General features: G+C 46.3%; 1 protein-coding gene across 3 annotated transcripts in view; it reads right to left on the bottom strand.

Moving 5' to 3' along the window:
- The window catches only part of LOC108521848 (protein cornichon homolog 3), a 141,598-nt gene that overhangs the window by 73,905 nt on the left and 50,787 nt on the right, over positions 1-16,906 (bottom strand). Inside the window, exon 1 of one of the 3 annotated variants that reach the window (XM_017861834.1) lies at positions 2,936-3,005. The exons of the other annotated variants lie outside the window; for them this stretch is intronic. Coding sequence (XP_017717323.1) covers positions 2,936-2,965 — 30 coding nt within the window. The 5' untranslated portion in view covers positions 2,966-3,005. Of the gene's footprint in view, positions 1-2,935; positions 3,006-16,906 lie in introns of those variants that run through there. 3 annotated transcript variants of the gene reach the window in all.

The following is a 16,906-nucleotide window of genomic DNA, read 5'->3' as shown; positions in this document are numbered from 1 at the left end:
TCTCCTGGTGTGCCCGTTTGCTTAAAGCGCAGTATTGAGGTGGGAGTTACCCGATTTTCCAGGTGTTGTGTGTCTCAGTTCACCTGGCTAGGAAAAGGGATTCCCTTCCCCCTTGCGCTTCCCAGGTGAGGCGATGCCTCGCCCTGCTTCAGCTCTCGCTGGTCGGGCTGCAGCAGCTGACCAGCACCAATTGTCCGGCACTCCCTAGTGAGATGACCCCAGTACCTCAGTTGAAAATGCAGAAATCACCGGTCTTCTGTGTCGCTCGCGCCGGGAGTTGGAGACTGGAGCTGTTCCTATTCGGCCATCTTGACAGTACAGGTTTAACTGCTGAACTGTAGGTGAACTTTAACTGCTAAACCAACGATAAGATCATTTCATATCTCACCCCTGTTTTAGAAATCATTTTTACATTTAATGCAGTAAAATTCACTCTTTTTGGTGAAAAGTTCTGTGAATTTCGACAAATGCAGTTATGCGATCACCTCCAAAATCAAGACACAGAACAGTTCTATCACCCCCAAAATTCCCTCCTGCAACACCCCCCCCGCCATGTCTCACCCCTGTCCCCCTGCCCAGCAACCACTAATCTGTTCTCCATCCCTCTAGTTTTGCCTTCTCCAGAAAGTCACATAAATGGAATCACGCAGTATGTAGGCTTCTGAGTCTGCTTTCTTTTGTAAACATATGTAAATACCTATGTTTATGTATGTTTTAACAGTTTAAGCCACATGTTGCCTATATCAATGGTTTATTCCTTTTTACTGCCGAGTAGTATTTCATTGTATAAACCAACTACGGTTTATTTATCTACCTGTTAAAGGACCTTAGGGTTGTTTCCAGATTTTGACAATTATGAATAAAGCTTCTATAAACATCTACACAATGGCTTTTATCTAAACATAAGTCTTCGATTTCCTTGGACAAATAAGAAGGGGATTGCTGGTCCATGTGGTAAGTGTCAATTTAATTTCTAAGAAACTGACAAAACTGTTTTCCAAAGTGGCTGCACTAGTTTGCATTCCCACGAGCAACATGAGTGTTCCAATTACTCCACACCCTAGCCAGAACTCAGTACTGTCAGTTTAGTTTTTGGGTTTCTTTTGGCCTGGTTTTGGTTTTGAGTCATTTCAGTAGGTGTGTCGAGGCATCGCTGCAGCTGTAATTTGCATTCCTCCAGGGACTAATGATGCTGAGCATTTTTCATGGACTTAGCTGTCATCTGCACATCTTTTTTGATGAAATGTGTGTCCAAATCATTTTCTCTTTTAAAACAAAAATAGCTGGTTATTTTGTTATTGATGATCTTTGAGCATTCTTTATATATTTTGGATACGAGTCCCTTGTCAAATATGTAATTTGCAAATATTGTCTTCCATACTGTGACTTGTCATTTCATTTTTGACAGTATGCTTCTCAGAGCAAAAGTTTTTCATTTTAACACAGTTTATCCCATTTATCAGGTTTTCTTTTATGGATCATATTTTGGTATTCAACCTATGAACTCTTTGGATCTAAGAACTTCTAAGATCACAGAGGTTTTCACTTAAATTTTTTTCTAAAACTTGAGTTTTCTCTATGAAGGTTTAAACTACAAATTCAATTTATTTAATAGATTTAGGACTATTCCAGTTATCTATTTCCTATGACATGAGCTTTGATAGTTTGTGATTTCAAGGAATTGGCCCATTTCATCAAAGTTGTCCAATCTGCAGACTTATATTCAGAGCCACCCCTATTTTTGTATTTCACCCTCCCTCATCAGGCATCTCCCCTGCTTTTTTTCTCACCAGTCTTTTGAGATGGAGGTTTAAGTGATCACAGAAAATGTAAGAAAAGTTGGCAGCAAAGCAGTGGAAACAAAGCAAGAGCCATCATTCTTCCCTAAGCCGCATAACTGAGGTCCTTGAAAGCCAGATTGCCTCTACGCTGCCTGGGGCCGGGCCCTGCCTGAAAAAGTGGGGCAAGGGTGAGGCTCTGGGGTAGAAAATTGGAGGTCTTGCAGGAGATGCAGCACCAGAGGGAAAGAGAAGGATCTAGTTATATCAGTAAGATAATGCAATACACATGGGCAAACATCAGAACTTAGTGGAGTACTAGCTTGGATGGAGGCTTCAGGAGAGGCAGAGCCGGAGGAAACCACCAAGAAGTCCAGAAAGGAGGGCAGCTACAAACAGAGAACATGCTAGAAGTGAAGCTGTTTCTGTGAACACTGAACCCTATCCCTACCACCACTAGGCATAGGCAAGTTCAGCCCAAAAGGCGCTGCCCCAACCTTCCACCCTATTGCCCCTCCCTATTCCCCCAACCACAGGACCATGAAGCAACGATCCGTGGAAGCTCACTGTGCAGAGCCTCACCAAGGACTACAGCAAGGTCAGTCCTGCTTGGGCCTGCCCTAAGTCTAGACCACCGGGATTCCATGCAGCCTGAACACCAGCAGGGAAGCAGGGTGGACCCATCTCAAGAGGTGGGAAACTATAGAAACACTCCATAAAGCATCTCATGCTTCCTTCTTTGGGTCCACAGAATTTATAACCAGGAGATTAAAAGTTATTTCACTTGTCTGAAATCATTATTTTGCTAAAAATAACCATGCTGTACTATGGCCTGAAAAAAAAAAACCTTCCTGGAAGATGAAGAAATGATTGAAATGTCAACATGTATTAGCTAATGAGTCCCCAGGGCTGCCCCCTCAGAGCTTAGCATTAGGAGAGGCTGGTTTTCTCTAGGACTTTCTCTTCCCTGCATTTGCTCCTCTTATTTCTGAAAGTTCTTAAATGGTTGAGACCTCACTACCTTGCATGTGTACTACATTATCGTATTAACATAACTTGATCTGCATAAGAACTCTGTGAACTGGATAGGAATCTCCCCCTAGCATACAGTCCAGGAGACCGAGACCCAGTCACAGTGTTTGAAAGATGTACTTTACCTTGCGTGATGAGTGAGGGACAACCCACATTGGACCCAGGTCTCCCGAGTCTTTGACTGGTTAGTGTTCCATCCAGCACGCTGTGTTGTCCCTCTGTGACTTGAACGGGTAAAAACAAAGTGTTGGGTTACTGAAGAGGCCCAAAAAATATTGACTAGATACCCACGATGTACCTGGCACCATCTCTGCCTCTCTAGTACAGGACTGAGAAAGAAGAGAAGGTCCCTGACATCACAGAAGTTAAAATCAAGGGTAAGGGCAGAAGAGATAATTAACAAATAGATAAGAAAAGCATCAGAAAATGACAGACTGTGTGAAGAAAATGAAACAGCTGATAGGAAGAAACAGAATTGGCAGTAGAGAGGGAAGTGATCAAGGAAGGCTCTCTGACGAGGTATCTTTTAAGCTGAGAGAACTGAATGACCAGGAGCCAAATATGGAAAGGTCCGGGAAGAAATTTCCAGAGACGGAAATTATGCTGCAGATGCCAGAAGCAGGAAATAAGCTTGGCAGGTGTGAGGCACAGAAAGGCCTGCACGGGGGAAGCCAGAAAGTGAGACAGACAGCAGGGGGAGGGGAGATCGAGGCTCAGGGCTGGTCAGGATCCCGCCTGTGTGGGATTCATCCAACTGTAGCTCCCCAAAACACATGGTGTGGCATGAAGCCATTTAGCCCATCTACTCTATTGGTGATGTGGCCCTTATGTGACTTGCAGGACTGTGTTTGCTGCTTGTGGTCTCTCACTCTAACAAAAGGAGTTGCATGGACGTAACCAAGGGGGCCACTGCTGATACAGGTTGATCAGTGTGAAACCAGTGTCAGTTGGGCAGACTGAGGAACAGGTGCTGGCCTGGCAGTTTTCAAGTCCGTTCTGAGCAGTAGCAAATTCACCCAAATGAAAACTCAATGTTCAGGGGCAATAAAGAGATCATGAATCCTAGCAAGTCATACTCAGAGACTCGGAGGACAGATTTGGGTTAACCCATCTCAGAGAGCATCTGGGCACTGGGAAAAGCTGCACAGTTTTCGAATGAATGGGCACATGCCCCAAACCTTCCAGAAACTCTGACTACAGGCCCAACTGTGAATAGGGACAGCTCCCTCACCCAGTTCTGTGTTCACACTCCTATTTGCATTAGGGACACTTTGAACAGACCTTTCTCTCTTGATTTCTCCATGTTGTGTGTTGAATAGTGACCCCCAAAATTCACATCCACCTGGAACCTCAGAAGATGACCTTATTTAGAAATAGGGTCTTTGCAGGTGTAATTAGAAAAGATGATGTCATCTTTATGAGATAGAAAAAAAAGTCACACAGTGAAGACCATGTGAAAACAGAGGCTGCAATTGGAGGGACACAGCTATCAGCCGAGGAACCTCAAGGGCTGTCAGGAGCCACCATTAGCTGGGAAGAGGTGAGTAAGGATTCTTCCTTAGAACCTTTGGAGGGAACATGGCCCATCTGTCTTCAGACTTCTAGCCTTCAGAACTTTAAGAGAATAAATTCCTATTGTTTTAAGCCACCCCCTGGGTGGTAATTTGTTAAGGCTGCCCTAGGAAACAAATACATTCCATTTGCAAAATACCTGAAACTATTTCTGCTGTCATCTAAGATCTGGAAGGAAGGAATGGTACCAGCTCCTCCTTGGAAACCATCATTCTCAGCAAACTTTCACAAGAACAGAAAACCAAACACCGCATGTTCTCACTTATAGGTGGGAATTGAACAATGAGATCACTTGGACATGGGAAGGGAAACATCACACACCGGGGCCTATTATGGGGAGGGGGAAGAGGGGAGGGATGGCATTGGGAGTTATAACTGATGTAAATGACGAGTTGATAGGTGCTGACGAGTTGATGGGTGCAGCACATCAGTATACATATGTAACAAACCTGCACGTTGTGGACATGTACCCTAGAACTTAAAGTATAATTCAAAAAAAAAAGATCTGGAAGGAATGGCTTTTGGTGCTACCTGAGAATGTCAGCATGAAAGATGCAAACAGGAGCATTTCTGACCCAAAATATACACCTCCCCATGGAAGCAGGCTTTTATACTCACCCCAAATCTTCCTGTAAGTCCCCCAAACCCACGCTCAGAATACAATTCTAATTTAGAGAGAATTCTGCTTTTTACTTCCTCTGTCTTGTCCCCAAAAGAACAATGTCTTCAAACCACAGCCCAAGTTTTAGGGGCCCTTTCTAAGGGTCCTGTTAAAGCACAAAGAGCTCCACTGCAGGGGAAAAAATGAGAGCTGAAAGTGATTTTATTGGTTACAACATACATCTTATATCTAGTCCTAGTTTTATGCCTGAAACTAGTAGAGCCTTGAGTCCTAAAGTCTCTCTGTGCACTGACTCTAAACTGCTACAGGCAAGTGTTTGCTTCGTCATCTCTGAGCCCCCAAGAAGCAAGCAGCACTGGCTCCAAACTCAAAGGCCTCTTGGGGACTCTACATGGGTACCACCCAACTGTTCAAGTCCTTGCTCAGCTCCCATCACCAAGTGGTCTAGAAAAAGATTCAGGGTCTCTCAACCCACTGCCCACTCCCTTTTCTAAAAAGTGCAATGCCAGATGTCATGGGGCAGTTGAAGCTTTCCAAAGTGTTTTCACGTGTTTTGTTTGATTTTATGTTCTTGTATATAATATCCCAAATGATATGACACCCACTTTGCAAATGAAGAATCAAGAAGAATGAGAGGTTGTTAGGAATGTCCAGGGCTACCTGGTTAAAGAGGGCAGAGCTGGGGCCAGTCCTCACCTTCCCCATTTCTCTTCCATGTGCTTCCTCCATTGGGCCATGCAGTCTCACCCTCTTCTGTCAGGGGGAGTGAGGAACCTTTATTAATGCATCCATTCACATGGGGTGCCATGCAGGGCAGGACACAGCAGGTTTAGCACTAGAGTCCTGCCTTTTAAGGGCTCCCAAACAAATGAATGGTCTGCTTATCCCCATATGACCAAGAGTCTAAGAGAGGAAGTTAAACTTCCAACCAGCACAGAGGCTCTGGTTGGAGAGGGTCAGAGTCTTGTCCTAACTCTACCCCACTTCACCACTGAATTGGTCAGGGTTCCCTAGAGAGACAGAATCAACAAGATGCTGCGGTTCAAGTCCAAAGGCCGCCAGTGCTGCGGTTCAAGTCCAAAGGCCGTCTGCTGACAGAATTCCTTCTTGCTCGGACGAAGTCAGTCTTTCGTTCTATCTGGACCTTCAACTGATTGGATGAGGCCCACCTATGTTAGGGAGGGCAATCTGCTTTACCAATTTAAATATTAATCTCATCCAAAAACACCCTCACAGAAACATCCAGAATAATATTTGGCCACATATATAGACATCATAGCCAAGTCATATTGACACGCAAAGTTAACCACCACAAGCCCCCAATACTAGGGACTGTCACAGGCTCTAGGCAGTGTGCTGGGCCCTGGCCAGTGGGGCTTGGTTGGAAGATGGCAGAGTGATGACCAATGGGTCCTTTTCATGTGTGAGAAACCATCATGCATCATGGCATCCAGCATCTTGGCACACACTCATCTTAGGAAGGAAGCTGCCTTACAATAAGTTGGGAAAAGTGTGTGACCCAGCCTCCTCCACTTAAGGATGAGGAGCCTCAGGACCAGAGAAGAAGGGGACCTGTCCTGGTACTCTCACCCTCAGAGCCTGCACAAGGTAGCTTATCATTGTCTCAAGAGCAGTGTCCACCCTCATCATGAGTGGGGACTGTCTGTGCTGTGGGCTACCCATAACAGGCTCCACAAAAGGATGGGGCTAGGCCAATTCCAAAGCTGAGCCTTAAGGATAAAGAGCCCCTTAGACTCTGTAGGAGGAAAGCCACTGGTCAGGAAAATGAGACCCAGCCCTTCTGCCGCCACGCCCTCCATGCCTGGGCAGCAGCCCCGAGTGCCCAGATCTTCCTGTGCCACCATCTTCTAAGTCCTTGCATAGCTACATCCCTTCCTCACACCATCACAAAAATGGACTGCCCCTGACTCCACATCTCTCTCTCCTTAACAGGTGCTGCCTCCTTTACAGTGAAGAGTCCTGGATCTGAAGGAGGTCTCACTTGCATCCTGACCCTGCCAGTTCCCAGCTCTGTGACCTGCAGCTTGTCACTTCACTCCTCCAGGCCATGGCTTCCGTATCCATAAGATGAGAATAATCTCTACCTCAACTGGTTGCTATCAGTTCAAAATGGGGTGATACAGACTACAGCACCAGGATAGACAGAAATAGAGGCTGTTGGATGCCGGGGTGGGGCAGTGGGGGGTAAGGCCATTGTGTAAAAGGCACAACAGTGTCATTGTTACGCATACCAAGAGAGTCGGCATGTCTCCGTTAAAATCCAAATTCTACCTCATTTGTTTGTGTGACTATGGGCAAAGTGTTTAACCCCTCCAAGCCTCGGTGTCCTCAAGTATAAAGAGGAGACAGTGGTGGTTCCTACTTCATATTGATACTTTGAGGATTAAATGAAATAATGTACAAGAAGCAGTGGGCACAATGCCCAGCATGTAAAGTTAAAACATTAATATTATCACTTTTATTTCCGTAATTATTACCATGCAGATGTTCAGGCCCCACCCTCTGGTCTCAGGGATCTCTTCCCCTTTCTGGCCTTGAGCATGATCATTAGCAACACACCCTCTGAATCAGGAGAATCCAGTCACTGCAGGGGAAAGCTGGGGTAGAGGGTGCAGGTAAGAGCCATGGCAGAGCCCCTCTGAGGACTCAGGTGGGTGATAAAGCCAGCATGTTCCATCCTGTTACAGGTGGAAACCTGAGCTCGGGGTTGCCAGGACGGAAGCTGGAGACCAGCAGGTGAGCTGAGGAGGGAGCCATCGGCTGCCCCGGAAGAGTCCCTAGACCTGAATGATGAGTACAGATTGGGAAACACAGGATACATTGGCTTATTTGCCATCGTGTGCCAGAATCTGCAGACACAGCGGGTTCTGACATAGCTTCCCTGGTCCCCGTCTAGTTAACAGGAAACAAAGACACCCCAGAGCTGTGCAATTCTGGGACTAAAGCCAAGTGAGCAGGATACCAGGCAGACCTAGCCCCAGCTGACTTGCTTCAGCTGACAGCACAGCCGTCCTCAACTCCAGCCAGCAGCCATCTGGGTCAGGGTGAAATCCAGAGAGGAGAAGGGAATGAGAAGGCCCTTTTCTGCTGACTTGTCATAGGCATAGGCCGGGCAGCCACTCTGAGTTCAAGCAGTAAGGGAGGGGTTGGGAAAAAGTGGGGGCAGCCTGCAGTGTGCTGGGACCTTCCCTGGGGCAGTCAGGCCAGAATCGCCCCACTCCACCCCCCCCCAACTCAGCCAGCCCACCAGCACTACATCTGGCCCTGCACATGAAGCACACTGGGGCCACAGAGCCTACCCCAGGTAACCGCCCCTAGCCCCAGGTTCCCCCGCCTTTCACCAAACTTGTGTGTCCTCTGGCATCCTTGGTTCTCAAACAAAAGAATGCAGGAGCAATTTCTGGCTCGAATGTTTGGTGGTCTTCCACACACCCTTTTGGGATCCTTGTTTTCAGCCTCCCTCCTTCTTCTGGTCCGGTGTCCTCTACTCCTTGGGTGCTTCTCCAACACCTAGGCCTCAAGGGTCCATGGCCAGCCTAGCCCAGCTCTGGGGGAGCATGTACCCAAGAGTGAGTGTGGATGTGCATCAGAAAGGTTCCCCAAAGTATCTTCCAGGAAGATCCATCATTACTCATTCCTAAAAATACTTACTAAGCATCTACCATTTGCCAGGCACTGTGGTAGGAGCTGGAGATACAACAAAAAGCAAGGCAGACAGGAGCTGGCCTCTACCAGTTGCCATTCATTTTGTGTTGACTCTGAAAACACAATGGCTTCTGGGCATGGTAGCCTATTGAGCAAGGCATCAATTGCTCACCTGAATATGGATTATTTTAATCAAACTGAAGACAGAATATGTATAAAGGAATGCAGTAATGCCAGCTCTGGGTCAGAACTTAAGTTTTTAAAAGTTGTAGGTGATCGGTTGCTTGTAGTTTGAGATATCATCATTGATCTGAGCAAGGCCCTCTCTTACATATATAATTGATCATTTATTCATTCATTCATTTCCTTTTATCCCATTAGCCTTTTTGCTCCATTCTTGGCAATTACTGGTTTATGTTTCATGTGTATCTTTCTGTTCCTTGTGTTCTTACAAAATGTGTATTCTGTATGTGTGCATAGATTTTAAATTTACCTAACTTGTATCCCATTCTTTCTTACCTTTTGCCCTCAGGAGTGTAGCTCCAGGGCTCTGTGGGAGCGGCCACTATACTTTGTCTATCCACGCTACCAGTGAGAAACACAGACTTGACCATGTAACCTCAAATAATGTCACAAAACCCTAATGCATGTCACCTTAGGGATTGGTAGGCCAATGTCTTTGGGATCTATACCTAGGAGTGGAACGGTAGGGCCATGGGTTTTTTGTTTCTTTTTTAATTGGACTGACTGCCCTCCTTGACTGTCCTTCAAAGTGGTTACATTCCCCCAGCAGAGCTACAGATTCTCTGTCCCACATCCCCTCAGATGCCTGGCTGAACCCAGCTTTCTAGCATTTGCAGTCTAATAGGTAAAGTGCAGTCTCTCTCTTAATTTGCATCTCTCCAGAGATGAGTTGGAGGAACTCTTTATATAAAGTGTTAGCCTTTGGGGTTTCCTTTCTGTTCACCGTCTGCTTAGATGCTCTGACCATTTTTCAACAAGATCGCTGCCTTTTCTCTTTTGATTTTATTGGTTGCTGGTATGTTGTAGATGTGACTCCTCTTTCAATTTTAGACATTTTAAACACCTTCTCTCATCAGTCACCTGTTGATTAATTAACTGTGGCTATGGTGTCCTTCACTGAATGAAAATCAATTTCACTCATTTTTGCCTCATATTGTATACTTTCTCAAGTTTTATTTAAGAAGTTCTTCCTTGCCCCTGAGACACAAAGATAAACTCTTACATTATTTTATATTTTCCTTATGAAATTCGAGGATTCTAATGAGTCCTCTCCTGTCGTCAGATGCCAGTATCTGGGACTGTGCCAGGTCAACTCACGAGTCAGAGTTACTTCATTCACTGAATATTTAATGAGCACTTACTGTGTATGAGGCACTATGCTGGGAGCTGCAGACAGAAGACAAGGCATAGCCCCTGGATGGGATGACAGAAGTGGACTAAGAACTCCATGTGACAGGAGAAGAGAGAGGTCAGGAAAGAGCAACCTCAAGTAGAAGTGACAGAAGAGAGAAAGAGACCCACCCATATTGTTCTATATTGTTTTATATTCAGTACCTGCTTTAAGTAGAAACAAGGAAGTGAAACCAAAGGCAGGCAACCCAGCGCCAGACACCAGACCCAAAACCAGGTCTGGGCCTGCCTGACGTTAGTCTGATAGTTAATATTCAACCCATGACCTAGCAATCGATGTTATCCATAGATTCCAGACATTGTATGGAATGACATTGTAAAAATTCTCGTTCAGTTCTGTTTCACTCTGATTACTGGTGCACGCAGCCCTTGTCACATGCTTCCTAGATTGCTCAATCAATCACGGCCCTTTCATGTAAAATCTTTAGTGTTGTGAGCCCTTAAAAGGGACAGACATTGTGTACTCAAAAAGCTCGGATTTTAAGATGCTAGTCTGCTGATGCTTCCAGCTGATTAAAAGCTACTTCCTTCACTATCTCAGTGTCTATGGGGTTTTGTCCACAACTTGTCCTGCTACATTTCTTGGTTCCCTGACAGGGAATCAAGGTGACTGATGGATGGCCAAGGCAGCCCCTTAGGCAGCTTAGGCCTGCCCTGTGGAGCATCCCTGCAGGGAACTCTGACCCACCTGAGCGACGCAATCCAAAGAGTGCTCCCAGGTAGGCAATTGCCCCAGTGGAATGCCTCGCCAGAGCAGTGCATGGCAGGCCCCCGGGGAGGATCAACGCAGTGGCTGAACACCAGGAAGGAACTGGCACTTGGAGTCCAGACATCTGAAACTTGGTAAGACTAATCTTTGAAACTTGCCCACTCCATTTGAGTGGAAGCATAGCCTGATCACCCACAGCACGCCTGTATCAGCACTTTTGTTCTGGTTTTGACTTGACTTGAATTGCTTGATACTTTGGTTTTGGTTTTGACTTGGCTTGAATTTCTTGGTACTCTGATTTTGGTTTGATATAAATGACAAAGGTGTGTGTGTGCCCTCTTTACCCATTCTTTGTTTTGTGGTGAGTGTGTGGTGTTAGCGTGATATTTTGTCTCAAGAAAACATGGGCCAGGCACAAAGTAAGCCCACCTCATTGGGAACTATGTTAAAGAATTTCAAGAAAGGATTCAAAGGAGACTATGGAGTCACTATGACTCCAGGAAAACTGAGAACTTTGTGTGAAATAGATTGGCCAGAATGAGAGATAGGCTGGCCATCAGAAGGAAGCCTGGACAGGTCTCTTGTTTCAAAGGTATGGCACAAAGTAACTGGCAAGCCAGCACACCCAGATCAGTTCCCATATATAGATTCCTGGTTACAGCTAGTTTTAGATCCCCCACAGTGGTTAAGGAGACAGGCAGCAGCAGTACTAGTAGCAAAGGGACAGTTAGTTAAGGAAAGTTCTCACTCTACCTGCCAAGGGAAGCCAGCCCCTAAAGTTCTGTCTGACTCGGAGCCCAAAGACTCATGGCAGAAAGAGGGCACCAACAGTGCCGCTCCTTACCAAGCGGAGAGGCCCCCTACTTCTGAGCCCACAGGCCTGAGATCACCCAGAGTAGAAAGGAAGGAAGTGAACCTGCAGGAGAAACTCCTCCCTTGGCAGCTTCTTTACAGCCCAAGACTGGAATTCAGATGCCCCTGAGAGAGCAGTGACATACTGGGGTAGATGAGGATGGACACATGGTGGAAAGGCGTGCCTTCATATATCACCCTTTCACCTCTGCTGACCTAGCTGACCTCCTCGATTGGAAAAATAATACCCCATCTTACACTGAAAAGCCTCAAGCTCTAATTGACTTGCTCCAAACTATTATACAGACCCATAATCCTACTTGGGCTGATTGCTACCAGTTACTCATGTACCTCTTTAACACAGATGAAAGGCGAAGGGTGCTCCAGGTGGCAACTAAATGGCTAGAGGAGCACATCCCAGCCAAATACCAAAATCCCCAGGAATACATAAGAATTCAGCTGCCAGGAGCAGACCCTCAATGGGATGTGAATGAAGGATCCAATATGGAGAGGTTAAGACGATACCAGGAGGCATTAATTGAAGGGGTGAAAAAAGGGGCTCAAAAGGCCACAAGTGTAAATAAAGTTTCTGAAGTCATCCAAGGAAAGGAGGAAAGCCCAGCCCAATTCTATGAAAGACTGTGTGAGGCCTATCGTATGTACACTCCTTTCGATCCAGATAGTCCTGAAAACCAGCGTATGATTAACATGGCCTTAGTTAGTCAAAGCGCAGAAGATATCCAGAGGAAATTGCAAACACAGGCTGGTTTTGCAGGGATGAATACCTCGCAGTTACTGGAGATAGCTAATGGAGTATTTGTAAATAGAGATGCAACAAGCCGCCGAGAAAGCCGTAAGGAAGGTGAACGCCAGGCCAGGCGGAATGCTGATTTTCTGGCTGCAGCAATTAGAGGGATCCCCACAAAGGGCAAGGAAAGGGGAGTTCCGGGAGGAATGCCCAGTCCAATTGCTCATGTCTGCAGCATAACCAATGTGCCTACTATAAAGAAATAGGACATTGGAAAGATAAGTATCCCCAACTAAAGGAGAAGCAAGGTGATGCGGAGCAAAAGACCACAGATAAAGACGAAGGGACTTTGTTCAATCTGGCCGAAGAGCTACTAGACTGAAGGGGACTGGGCTCAAATGCCCCCAAGGAGCCCATGGTCAGGATGACAATAGGGGGCAAGGCACCCCAGTGTCCCCCTTATCTAAGAAAACATTGATAAAATCGGACCAACGGGAGTCTCCGCCAAGCAGGTTTTCTGCCTACAGCGGACCTGTATCAGGGATCTTTACAGCTGAAGTTACTGAGAACAGGAGTTATCGTGGCCCTTACGGTCCCCCAAGAAGAAGAATGGAGACTTTTTCTAACCGAGCCAGGTCAGGAGATAAAACCGGCTCTAGTTAAGCGATGGCCCCGAGTATGGGCAAAGGACAATCCTCCGGGGCTGGCGATCAATCAAGCCCCCATACTCACAGAAGTTAAGCCTAGGGCCCAGCCAATTAGACAAAAGCAGTATCTGGTTCCTAGAGAAGTTCTTGAAGGAATACAAGTTCATCTTAAATGCTTGAAAGCTTTTGTAATTAAAGTTCCTTGCCAGTCTCCATGGAACACCCCCCTCCTACCTGTCTGCAAGCCAGGGACCAGGGACTATTGACGCATAGAGGACTTACGTTTGGCTAACCAAGCTACAGTGACCCTGCACCCAACAGTTCCTAAGCCTTACACACTGTTAGGATTGCTGCCAGCTGAGGACAGCTGGTTCACTTGTCTGGACTTGAAGCATGCCTTCTTTACCATCAGACTAGCTCCTTAGAGCCAAAAGCTGTTTGCCTTTCAGTGGGAAGATCTGGGGTCAGGTGTCACTACTCAGTACACTTGGACTTGGCTTCCCCAAGGGTTTAAAAATTCCCCCACCATCTTCGGGGAGGCATTGGCTCGAGACCTCCAGAAGTTTCCTGCTAAAGACCTAGGCTGCATCTTGCTCCAGTACATGGACGATCTTCTGCTAGGACACTCCACGACAGACAGGTGTGCAAAAGGGACGGATGCTCTGCTTCGACACCTGGAGGACTGTGGATATAAGGTGTCCAAGAAGAAAGCTCAGATCTGTAGACAGCAGGTACGCTACCTGGGATTCACTATTCGGAAAGGGGAGTGCAGCCTGGGGTCAGAAAGAAAGCAAGTCATCTGCAGCTTACCAGAACCTAAAACCAGAAGGCAAGTAAGGGAATTTCTAGGAGCTGTGGGGTTCTGCAGATTATGGATTCCAAACTTTGTGGTGCTAGCCAAACCATTGTAGGGGTTACAAAGGCGGGTGACCAGGAGCCTTTTGAATGGGGACCTCTGCAACAGCAAGCCTTTGCAAGTTAAAGGAAAAACTTATGTCAGCCCCAGCCTTAAGACTACCAGATTTGACAAAGCCCTTTACACTCTATGTGTCAGAAAGAGAAAAAATGGGCTGCATGCAGTGGCTCATGCCTGTAATCCCAGCACTTTGGGAGGCCAAGGCGGGCGGATCACGAGGTCAGGAGATCAAGACCATCCTGGCTAACACAGTGAACCCCGTCTCTACTAAAAAATAAAAAAAAATTAGCTGGGCGTGGTGGCGGGCACCTGTGGTCCCAGCTACTTGGGAGGCTGAGGCAGGAGAATGGTGTGAACCCGGGAGGTGGAACTGGCAGTGAGCCAAGATTGCACCACTGCACTCTAGCCTGGGTGACAGAGCAAGACTCCGTCTCAAAAAAAAAGAAAAGAAAAGAAAAAAATGGCAGTTGGAGTTTTAACCCAAACTGTGGGGCCCTGGCCAAGACCAGTGGCCTACCTCTCAAAACAGCTAGATGGAGTTTCAAAAGGCTGGCCTCCATGTCTGAGAGCCCTGGCAGCTACAGCCCTGTTAGCGCAAGAAGCAGACAAGCTAACCCTTGGGCAAAACTTAAGCATAAAGGCCCCCCATGAGGTGGTAACTTTAACGAATACCAAAGGACACCATTGGCTAACAAATGCTAGATTAACCTAGTACCAAAGCTTGTTATGTGAAAACCCCTGCATAATCATTGAAGTCTGTAACACTCTGAATCCTGCCACCTTACTCCCAGTATCAGACAACTCTGTCGAACATAACTGTGTGGACTCAGTCTATTCTAGCAGACCCAATCTTTGAGACCAGCCATGGGCATCAGTGGACTGGGAGTTATATGTGGACAGGAGCAGCTTCATCAATCCACGAGGAGAAAGATGTGCAGGATATGCGGTGGTAACCTTGGATGATGTTACTGAAGCCAGACCATTGCCTCAGAGCACTTCAGCCCAGAAAGCAAAGCTCACTGCCTTAACTCGGGCCCTAGAACTTAGTGAAGCTCTTGCTAAAACAGTAGTGCAGCGATGCATTACCTGTCGACAGCACAATGCAAAGCAAGGCCCCTCTGTTCCTCCCAGCATATAAGCCTGTGAAGCAGCTCCCTTTGAAGATCTTCAAGGGGACTTCACAGAGATGCCCAAATGCGGACGTAACAAGTATTTACTGGTTCTAGTGTGTATTTACTCTGGGTGGGTACAGGCTTATCCAACACAAACTGAAAAAGCTTATGAAGTAACCCGTGTGCTTCTTCAAGATCTCATCCCTAGGTTTGGACTGCCTCTACGGATCGGCTCAGATAATGGGCCATTTGTGGCTGACTTAGTACAGAGGACGGCAAAGGTATTGGGAATCACTTGGAAGCTACATGCCACCTACTGACCTCAGAGTTCTGGAAAGGTGGAGCGAATGAATCAGACTATCAAAAATAGGGAAAGTATGTCAAGAGACAGGATTAAAATGGATACATGCCCTTCCTATGGTATTGTTCAAAATTAGGTGCACCCCCTCTAAGAAAACAGGATACTCCCCTTATGAAATATTATATCATAGGCCTCCTCCTATACTGTGAGGACTTCTGGGTACTCCCCAAGAGTTGGGTGAAACTGAATTGCAGTGACAGTTACAGGCCTTGGGGAAAAATTACCCAGACAATCTTAACTTGGGTAAATGAGAGGTGCCCAGTCAGCTTATTCTCCCCAGTTTACCCTTTTTCTCCAGGTGACCATGTGTGGATCAAGGACTGGAACGTAGCTCCCTTATTATGGCCGTGGAGGAAGGGACTCCAGACTGTTATCCTGACCACTCCCACGGCTGTGAAGAGAGAAGGAATTCCGGCCTGGATTCACCACAGCCGCATAAAGCCCGCAGCCACTGGAACCTGGGAGGCCAAACCAAGCCTAGACAATCCCTGCAAAGTAACCCTGAGGAGGACGACAAGCCCTGCTCCAGTCACACCTGGAAGCTGACTGGTCTACACACGGCCAAAGCATGAGGAAAATCATCATGGGACTTATTTTCCTTATAACATGGACTTGTGTGGTAAAAGCTTCCACTGCTTCTTCCCCCGCAGGGGACTGCTTTCAGTGCATACATCAGGTCACTGAGGTAGGACAACAAGTTAAGACAATCTTTTTGTTCTATAGTTATTATGAGTGCCTAGGAATTCCAAAAGGAATATGTTTGTATAATAACACTCATTACAAAGTCTATAATCCAGGAAGTGACCAGCCCGATGTGTGCTATGACACCTCTGAACCTCCCATTTCCACAGTTTTTGAAATAAGATTACGGACTGAAGACTGGCGGGGACTTATAAATGATACAAGTAAAGTATTAGCCAGAACAGAAGAAAAAGGGGTGCCCAAATGCATACTCTTAAAATTTGATGCTTGTGCTGTCATTAACAGCAATAAGTTAGCAGGATGTAGCTCTTTTAATTGGGATAAAAGCTGCATGACCAAAAATAAGTACATCTGTCAGGAATTAGGATTGTGTGGAAAAGAATGTGGGTACTGGTCTTGTGTCATTTGGGCTACTTGGAAAAGGATGAAAAGATCCTGTTTGGCTCCAAAAAGGGAAAGGAAGCCCCTACTGCACAAGTGGAAGCTGCAACCCTTTAGATAGTAATCACAAACCCGTCAGACCCAAAACGGAAAAAAGGAGAATATGTATCTCTAGGCATTGATGGAAAAGGACTAGACCCTAAGGCAAACATTTTAACAAAAGGAGAGATTTGAAAACGCTCTCCAGAACCAGTATTTCAGACTTTCTATGATGAACTAAATGTGCCAGTACCTGAAATTCCAGGAAAAACTAGAAATTTGTTTTGCAATTAGCCGAGCATGTAGCCCAGTCTCTAAAAGTCACTTCATGTTAT

The sequence above is a fragment of the Rhinopithecus bieti genome, unplaced genomic scaffold (genome assembly GCF_001698545.2).
Source record: "Rhinopithecus bieti isolate Rb0 unplaced genomic scaffold, ASM169854v2 scaffold_61987, whole genome shotgun sequence".
NCBI classification, from domain to species: Eukaryota; Metazoa; Chordata; class Mammalia; order Primates; family Cercopithecidae; genus Rhinopithecus; species Rhinopithecus bieti.
The sequence above is the reverse complement of the archived record's forward strand: the minus strand, read 5'-3'. Positions and strand labels throughout refer to the sequence as shown.